The following is a 9,823-nucleotide window of genomic DNA, read 5'->3' on the forward strand; positions in this document are numbered from 1 at the left end:
CTCTCTCGAAATAAATAAAGACGAACTTGAAAAAGAATGTATTCTACGAGCAGTGAGAAGCTGTTGAAGGGTTTTAATGCAGATGTTCCAAGCCCTGATTCCAGGTTTAAAGTCACCTAGCAGCTCTGTAGAAAGTTCACTGCTGGGAGGCCAGGGTAGGAAAGAGGAGATACTAAGAAGGCTGTGGAATAGCCAGTCCAAATGCTCCTGCCTAGGCCCTCGAAGTGGCCACAGGGAAATTTTTGTCTTGAGTTTTCTCTAAAAAATTCATTTGAAGGGTGCCTGGGTGGCTCAGTCGGTTAAGCGTCCAACTTTGGCTCAGGTCATGATCTCAAGGTTTGTGGGTTCGAGCCCCGCGTCGGGCTCTGGGCTGACAGCTCGGAGCCTGGAACCTGCTTTGGATTCTGTGTCTCCCTCTCTCTCTCTGCCCCTCCCCTGCTCACACACACTCTCTCTCTCTCTCTCTCTCAAAAAAAAAAACATTAAAAAAATTAAAAAATTTTTTTTAATGTTTATTTTTGAGACAGAGGGACACAGAGTGCGAGTGGAGGAGGGGCAGAGAGAGAGGGAGACACAGAATCTGAGACAGGCTCCAGGTTCTGAGCTGTCAGCACAGAGCCCGATGCAGGGCTCGAACCCACAAACCGTGAGATCATGACCTGGGCCGAAGTCGGACGCTTAACCGACTGAGCCACCCAGGCGCCCCTAAAAATTTTTTTAATAAAAAATTCATTTGCTGTGACACTTGAAGGCATTATGCTAAGTGAAATCAGCCAGACACAAAATGATAAATGCTGTATGATTCCACTTACCAAGAGTGGTCAGGTTTATAGAGACAGAAAGAAGGGTGGTGGGGAGTCCGTGTTTAATGGGGACAGGGTTTCAGCTTAGGAAGAAGGAGAAAGTTCTGGACGTGGAGGTGGTGATGGTTGTACAACATTGTGAATGTTCTTAATGTCACTGAACCATGCACTTAAAAATGGTTAAAATAGTGTTATGATATATATATATTTTACCATAATTTTTAAAACCTCTGGTCACAAAGATAAGTACAACAATGCTTAATTGTAATAGCAGAATATCAACAAATACCCCAAATGTCCATCTCTAGGAGATTGGACCAAAAAAATCATGGTCTGGGTGCCTGGGTGGCTCAGTTGGTTAAGTGTCTGAGTTTGGCTCAGGTCATGATCTCACGGTTCATGAGTTCGAGCCCCGCATGGGGCTCTGTGCTGACAGCTCAGAGCCTGGAGCTGCTTTGGATTCTGTGTCTCCTTCTCTTTCTGCCCCTCCCCTACTCTCTCTGTCTCTGTCTCTGTCTCTGTCTCTCTCAAAAATAAGTAAATATTTTAAAAATGTCAAAAAAAATCATGGTCTGGTCATACAATAAAAGCTTGAAGTATACTTACCAATGTGGATAAACCTCAGAGGAATAGGTAAGAAAAAGCACTGAAATATGAAGGCAGATCACTTCCAATGAGATACCATGCACATGAAGTTTAAAGAGGCACAACACAGTGTTTGAAAATCTGCCAGAATGCTGATATATTCAGGCTGCTGGAGGTATGTGAACAGGCTTTCGTGACCAGGCTTCCTCATACTTTTCTGGATGCTTAGAATATTGCATAAGGAAGAGTATTTTTAAATACCCCAAATCCCCGCACAATGTGGGCAGATTTTGTTTTCTTCTCCTCAACACACAGCTTTATTTGTCTGAATATAAAACAGAAGACTGCTGGCCCACAAAGGGCCCTTAGGTAACACTGGCAGTGAGGTGACAGGTGGTGGAAGACTGTTGCCCCTGTGAGACCGACAGAGCGTTCAGGAGCTGTTGGCATTATCCATCCTTGGGGGAGGAGCCATCCAGTCCCACGGTTTGTGTGGCCCTTAACGCTCGTGTCTCCCTCGGGCCCAGCAGGAGAAGTACATTTCTGTGGCCTCTTCCCCGTCCTGTGGCCTGGTCACACGGTACAGCCTTGCTTTTGGGGAGCCCCCGCCACCAGCCTCCGTCTCGCAGAGGAGGTGAGGCCTGGGGGTGACGTGCGCAGCAGGCCCTGCCAACTGTTTGCCTCCGGCTCCTTTGTGCCCACACCTTTCCCTTTTGGGGAAGAAGATCCTTTTTTTTTTTTATGTTTTATTTATTTATTTTTTTGAGAGACAGAGTGTGAATGGGGGGGGGGCACAGAGAGAGAGAGAGAGAGAGAGAGAAAGAGAGAGAGAGAATCTGAAGCAGAATCCAGGCTCTGAGCTGTCAGCACAGAGCCCACGTGGGGCTCGAACCCACGAACCTTGAGATCGTGACCTGAGCCGAAGTCAGATGCTTAACCTACTGAGCCACCCAGGCACCCCAGGAGACACTTTTTTTTAAAGTTTACTTATTTATTTTGAGAGAGAGAGAGAGAGAGAGAGAGAGTGCATGAGCTGGGGAGGGGCAGAGAGAAAGAGAGAGAAAATCCTAAGCAGCAGTTTCCATGCTGTCAGCGGAGTGCCCGACACGGGGCTCAAACCCATGAACCGTGAGATCATGTGTGACCTGAGCTGAAATCAAGCGTCAGACGCTTAACCGACTGAGCCACCCAGGTGCCCCAGAAGACACTTGTGAACATGCCTCTGCCAGCTGAGTTTTGGTATGTTGAGGCACAGAGTCACCGAATGTCAGAGCTAAAGGGGTTCATAGCGACCCTGTCACCCAGGTCTCTCAGTTTAGCAAGTGTCACAATCCGGGTCCTTACATCCCATTATTTAAAAAAAAATTTTTTTTTAATGTTTATTTATTTTTGAGAGTGAGAGAGAGACAGAGTGTGAGGGAGAAGGGGCAGAGAGAGAGGGAGACACAGAATCCGAAGCAGGCTCCGGGCTCCGAGCTGTCAGCACAGAGCCCACGCGGGGCTTGAACTCACTGACCGTGAGATCATGACCTGAACTGAAGACGGACGACCAACCGACTGAGCCACGCAGGCGCCCCCCCTTACATCCCATTATTAAGATATCATCAAGTGAGTGGACCTACTTCAGGTCACTCAGGCTGGTGGAGTTTGCCACCAATAGGGGACACACAATAGGGGAGTTTGCCAGAATGATCCACAAAATATTTAAGGACCCAGGCACAGGCCAGATATGGTAGACACAGGCAAAAGTGCTGGAATGGGGTTCTGGAGGTCCCCTCCTGAACCAGGGTTAACCATGTAGGTGACAGGGAGGTTCGGCCATTCGCCTGGCACAGGAATACGGACAGCTGGTGTTCTGTCCTCCTGAGGCTACTTGGAGCGGTCCTTGCATATCCCTCTGGTCAGTAGAAACCCGGGGCCCTCCTCTGTACCTTTCCGTCCTGGGCATTGGCTAGACTCTAGAGCTCACTGCTCCCTTCCTCTTGTCTCTCCACCTACCCCTCCCCGGCCACTGTGGCTTGACCGGGCCCCGGCCTTCCCGCGACAGTGCTCCGCCACCTGCGGGGAGGGCATCCAGCAGCGGCAGGTCGTGTGCCGGACCAACGCCAACAGTCTTGGGCAGTGTGACGGGGAGAAGCCGGACACTGTCCAGGTCTGCAGCCTTCCCCCCTGTGGAGGTGAGCTGGATAGGATGGGGGAGGGGGGCAGGCCCAGCTCCTCCGGCCTAGACCTGAAGCCCAGCCCAGCTTGCATCCTTGCCCCCTAGAAATCCCCAGTGCTGGAACTGCTTGTCCCCACTCACAGGCAATCTCCAGAACTCTACAGCGAGAGCTGACATTCGGGAACTTGTGACCCCAGAAGGACAGTGGGTGCCACAGTCTGGGCCCCTACATCCCATTAACAAGATATTATCAAGTAAGTGTGTGTCTATCTGGACCCAACCGCCACCCCAAACCTTCCAGTGGTCGCCATGTCACAAGCACAGGCCATGCAGTGGAACGGCCCCAGTTTCCAGGCTGTCCATGTGACCTCAGCCTCCTGGAGCCTCAGCTGTGAGCTGGGGGTGCTACCCATACGGGTCCACAGTCCCTTACCTGCAATTCCAAAATGTTGAAAGCTTCAAGTGGTGCCCTGAATTCGGTGCAGACTCATTTCGCAGCAGAGTCTGGCCTGACCCAACAAGAGATCAATTATTCTTTTGCTACAGAAACATTGCTGTAGTTATAAGGGGATATCCCACTCCCTATGACAGATGTTCTATAGTATGAATAGTACTTTTCTAACCTCAGAAGTTCTGAATTATCAGTCATATCTGGTTTCAAGGTTTTGGGATAAGCAATTGTAGATCTGAGCTGTCTTCGTAGGGTTGTTGAATTAAATGAGATAATGCACGCACTCCTGCCTAGCTGTCAGATAACAAAAATGGTGGTAGTACTTTCTCTCTGCCTCATGATCAGGAGCCAGTTAGTCCATCCTCCCCTCTATCCATCCATCTACCCATCTCTCCATCCATTCATCCATCCATCCATCCATCATCCATCATTCGTCATCCATGTATGCATCCATCCATCCATCTACCCATCCATGCATGCATCCATCCATCCATCCATCATCCGTCATCTGTCATCCATGTATCCATCCATCCATCCATCCATCCATCTACCCATCCATCCATCCATCATCCGTCATCCATGTATCCATCCATCCATCCATCCATCCACCCATCTATCCATCCATCCATCCATCCATCCACCCATCTATCCATCCATCCATCCATCCATCCATCCATCCATCATCCGTCGTCTGTCATCCATGTATCCATCCATCCATCCATCCATCCATCCATCTACCCATCCATCCATCCATCATCCGTCATCTGTCATCCATGTATCCATCCATCCATCCATCCATCTACCCATCCATCCATCCATCCATCATCCGTCATCCATGTATCCATCCATCCATCCATCCATCCACCCATCTATCCATCCATCCATCCATCCGTCATCCATCATCCGTCATCTATGTATGCATCCATCCATCCATCTACCCATCCATTCATCCATCCATCCATCCATCCATCATCCGTCATCCGTCATCCATGTATCCATCCATCTACCTATCCATTCATCCATTAACGTTAACTGAGCATCTGCTATATACCAAGCCATATACTTCCTTCCTAGATTCTTTCTCTCTCTCTCTTTTCCTGCTTCATCTTCTCAAGGACCAGGGTCTGACAAGACAAGTAGCAGAAAAATCATAGACTGTAAATTCTAGCTGGAGGACCAACTGGCTATGTGACCATGTGCAGATCCCTAAACCTCTCTGAGCTCAGCTCATCATCTCACTCGATGTCCACAGAGGATCTTCTGGCTCCAGCCTGGCTGCTGCTCTGCCCCTGTTCTGAGACCCAGGCTGCACAAGTGCCAGATTTCCTTCCCTTTTCTGTCCAGGAGCAAAGGGTCGGCTCTGATTCTGGTCCTAGAATTCTGGCGCCATCTAGAGGCCACTGGCTTTCCTATTTTTTTTTTTTTTTCCTAATTTTCCTGTTGCCCTAAACCAGCCCTCAACCCTCTGCCCCGTCCCTAAATACACACACACACACACACACACACACACACAGAAAATTAGCAGAAAGCAAAGTTCCTGCCTTCACATTGTCTGGAGAGACCTACCTGGAATTATCACAGAAACACAAAACGATTTTTAGATATCTGAACCAAAGCAAATGAAAGTTATATAGTGGGCACCCCTATATGCCAGGAACTTTATAAATGTTATTTATAATCATAATGTTATTGTTCATTGGTAAGTGTCTAGCATTATCCCCATTTTATAGGAGAGGAGACTGAGGGTTGGAGAGCTTCAGTGACTTGCCCAAGGGCTCACACTTTTTCAGTGGTGGAGCCTCAGTTGGAAGCCAGATCTGCTTGATTCCAGATTTATCGGTGGAGGGCTTAGTGTTCCAAATGTGTGTTGACGGGTGGCAGGATGTTGCCTCGGCTTGTCCCAAGTGTGGGTTACCTGGGCATTTGCCTGGCCCTGGCCCAAGTGGATCAGTTCCTTTGGGTGGATTGGGAGGGGACCAGGATTCCTACTTCACTGAGAGCAGGGTTTCCAAGCTTTGCTGCAGGTCAGAACCACCCAGCGCCCAGGCCACACTGGCCGTCCAGTCTCCCCGGGCGTGGGAGGTGCGCAGTGCCTATTTGTAAAGCCCCTGGGGGATTCCACTTGGCAGCCACATCTGACGACTACTGATGTAGGCCCGTGGTTCTCAGATTGGTCCACGCACTGGAGTCACTTGAAGGTTTCGTTGAAACGCAGAACTAAGCCCCACGCCCAGAACTTCTGATTCGGTAGGTCTGGATGGGGCCTGAGAATTGGCATTGCCCACCAGCTTCCAGACGATGCCGGTGCTTCATGTGTGGAGACCCTTTTTGAGAACCACTGCTCTAGGGGATTTCAGTTCCTTTTCCGTAAAATAAGGGCTCTTACTCTGGCCAGTCTCTCCCTTCAGGCAGGCCCGTGGCGCCCTCCAGGGCAAAGCTTTAGAGCAGGTCCTCCAGCAAGGGCGGGAGCTGGAGGCCGGCGGTTTGGGGGGGCCGAGTGGGAGATGGAGGCCTCCTCCCGGCAGTGGTCCTTGTGCCATATGCGTGCAGCGGAGCCCTGCGTGGGGGACCGGTCCATCTTCTGCCAGACGGAAGCACTCGATCGCTACTGCTCCATCCCCGGCTACCACCGGCTGTGCTGTGAGTCCTGTTCCAAGACGGCCCTGGGCCCCGACACCAGCCCGGACCCTGGCCTGACCTCGCTGCCACCATTCTCTACTCCCGGGAGTCCGAAGTCCCCTCCAGATGCTGTGGAGCCCACTGTGGGAACAACAGGGTCAGATGCCCATCAGCCCGGCCAGCCCACACAACTCCCGAGACCTCTGGGCACCAGCTCCCCGGTGACCCAGCACCGCTTTACTCCCCAGACACTGGGCCCCAGAGCAGCTGGGGGCACTTCCCCTGGCACCCCCCGGGGACTGCCTTGGGGCTGGACCAGGGCACCTGTGCCAGTCTCCGAGGAAAAAGGGCGGCTCGGGGAAGACCCGAAGCACCCAGGCACCAGCCTTCCCGCCACCTCCCTGGGGACATGAGCCCCGCCTCGCCTATCCCGCCAGTCAAGTTTACACTGTGTGCTGCCTCAGAGACCGCCAGCTCAGAGGACACGCAGCGGGGGCAGCGGCAAACACAGACTTCCTTCTAAATTATTTGCCTTCTTGTTGTTCTAGTTTTGGGGCTGTGACACTTGAGCCCGTGAAGCGGGCGCGTGAGGAAGAAAAAGATCAGGGGAAGCCCTAACCGGAGATACCTCAGCAAGCAGCCAGGGGGCAGTCGCACCTCTCAGGGGCTCCCCGTCTGTCTCTTGGCAGGACTGAGGGCCAGCTAGCACCCCCTCCTCCCCCACCCCGGATCCTTCCAGCTGCCTGCCTTTGCCAGAACTTGTGGGGTCCACAAGTGTGGAGGTCCTGTCTATCTGGCCCCTCTCCCCAGAGAGGCAAAGCGGGACCAGGGAAGGTGAGGGGGGGAGCACTCTCAGGGCAGTCCACGAGGAAGGGGGCGAGGGGTGAGTGTGGTCATGACGCTCTGGCTGCGGGGCCGGGGTGGGTGGGAGGCGAGTTCGTCTCAGGCCCAGCTCTTCATAGCAAGAGCGCCACACAGCTCCTCCAGCCAAGGCCGAGGCCAAGGCCAGAACCCACCTCGCCCTTGCTGGCCGGAAGGCAGTGTTGGTGACCACCTCTGCCCCGTGCACATGGCACCTCCTGTTACCTCCGGTGCATCCCAACCTCACCCGGTCCAGCCCAGAGAAGGGGGCCCCGGACAGTCTGGAATGCGTGTTCTCGTCATCCGGGGCGTTCGCAACTGGTGCTAGACCCCTGGCTGCACCAGGAATGTCAACTTCGGTCGTCACTTTGCAGCATGAAAGGAGCCCGGCCCGGAAGGTGACTCTCTGGGACACGGGGATGTGAGTTCTCAGGTTGTGCCCCATCCATCATCGTTCTCTGCCAGAGACCACACCTGCTGGAGTCAGGGGTCTTCTCCCACCTGGCCGGGGCTGGGCCAGAAGTTTGTGGTGCTAGGGTAACGGGGTGCAGTCAGGTCCCAAGGCTGAGGACCACAGTCCACCCAGGCCCAAGCCCCAGGGCAGGATGTGAGCCTTTGCCCCATGCCTGGCGGGCGGGAGGGAGGTGACATGACCCACAGCGCTGTGGGGCCTCAGCTACCCTCCGTGTTACCTCCAAAGGCAGGTAACTTCCCTAGACCCCCTGGCTCCCAGGAAGCCCCTTGGGGTGCCAGGATTTCTCCCAAGGGTCCTCATTCCCAGTCACACAGAGGGTGTCCCGGACTCCTCAGCAGGTGACAGAGGTGCTTGCCTGCCTTCCTTCCTGGGGGCAGGGGGGCTGTTCTGAGCCAGGCTAGAGGCCTAGGAGCAGTGGGTCCCCACCCCCACAACCCCTGGAGAACAGAGGCCCGGAGGGGGCTCCCCAGCCGTCCTCTCCACCCGCTGCCACCCCCTCCCTGGGCCGCTGGGGCACACACTGAAATCATTCCTGTGAGACCCAGCCTGCCGGCGTTAGGGGTATAACTTCCCGTGCCTCTGAGATCCGGATCTTTACACGTTTATGTATTTATTAACATTGTCCTTGGTGTTTCGTTTTGGACGCCCAAATGGCGTGTTGTGTTTTTCTCGTTGTCTCTGTTTTAGAGGAAAAGGACGGTGAAGCCTCCCTCTCATGTACTCTGCTGGGCAAGGTGCCTGGGGGTAGGGGATGGATGGGGGAGCAAAGCCGCAGAGGCTCGACCCTCAGCCTCCCTGCCTCGGCCTCACTCGCTCTTGGGCTCCTCGGAGCACCAGCTCAGGGAAGAGAGGCCAGAACAGCACCGGGGGCCGGGGGGTGCCGCCCTCGAGTAGCTCTGTGGCCTTGGGCAGGTCACCATCCGCGTGGAAGTGCCTGGGAGGTAGTTTTGGGGTGTGCATAGGGACAGCAAGGGGTGGCTTCCCTAGAGGGGGGGCGAGCACTCTTTCCCTGGAAAAGTCCAGGCGGAATGAGAGTGCCGGATAGGCGGGGGAAGGGACATGACGCCGGGTGAGCAGGGAGGGCTGGCACGTAGCAGGAATAACTTAAAACCACCCATCCGTGGGGGCGCCTGGGTGGCTCGGTTGGTTAGGCCTCCGACTCTTGATGTCGGCTCAGGTTATGATCTCGCAGCTCGTGAGTTCAAGCCCTGATTTGGGCTCCGTGCTGACAGTGTGGGATTCTCCCCTTCCCCCCCCCCCCCCGCCCCTCCCCTGCTCGTGTGTGTGCGTGTGCGCGCACGCTCTCTCTCTCTCAAAATAAACATTAAAAAATCATTTAAAAAACCAGCCATCCGTGCTTCACACCTTGCTCGTGTCAGACATCACTAATCCACCATCGCATGCTTTTAAGGAGTGTACCCCAGGCCCTTCCCTGCCAGCCGTGGGGCTCAGGACGAGGCACAGAGGTCCGCTCCGAACCTCACATGCCTGTGTGTGGACCATCTAGCCTCAAGGCCAAACTCCGTTTATATCCCTCCGCCGAACAGCCTCCCCCTGGGAACCACCCATTCTGGACAACTACCACTGGAGCCCAGGGGTGCACACAGTGATGTCCCTGCCAACCTGGGAGATGCTGGCACGGGCCCTCAGATCGCACTCGTGACCTCAGGCAGGGAATTCTGCAGGCCAAGGTACAGATGGCTTGCAAAGAGCAGGGTCCTGGGGCCCCGGGGCGGGCGGGGGGTGGGGGGGTGCAAGTGCCTTTTGTACGGTGGGCAGAGTGGGGTCCTCTAAGAGCCCCAGCACCCCTGGCTCTGACGGAGGACCGCGCACACTTCGTGGGGCAGGGATACCACCTGGGCATGCGT

General features: G+C 54.1%; 1 protein-coding gene across 2 annotated transcripts in view; it reads left to right on the plus strand.

The window, feature by feature from the left end:
• Positions 1-9,127, plus strand: part of ADAMTS14 (ADAM metallopeptidase with thrombospondin type 1 motif 14) — a 113,339-nt gene extending 104,212 nt beyond the window's left edge. Inside the window, exons 22-24 of one of the 2 annotated variants that reach the window (XM_042960498.1) lie at positions 3,436-3,565; positions 3,693-3,803; positions 6,551-9,127. In XM_042960498.1, coding sequence (XP_042816432.1) covers positions 3,436-3,565; positions 3,693-3,803; positions 6,551-7,032 — 723 coding nt within the window. In that variant the 3' untranslated portion in view covers positions 7,033-9,127. Of the gene's footprint in view, positions 1-3,435; positions 3,566-3,692; positions 3,804-6,525 lie in introns of both variants that reach the window. The other variant, XM_042960500.1, reaches the window with a different exon arrangement.
• Positions 9,128-9,823: the final 696 nt, after the last annotated feature.

The sequence above is a fragment of the Panthera tigris genome, chromosome D2 (assembly GCF_018350195.1).
Source record: "Panthera tigris isolate Pti1 chromosome D2, P.tigris_Pti1_mat1.1, whole genome shotgun sequence".
Taxonomy (NCBI): Eukaryota; Metazoa; Chordata; class Mammalia; order Carnivora; family Felidae; genus Panthera; species Panthera tigris.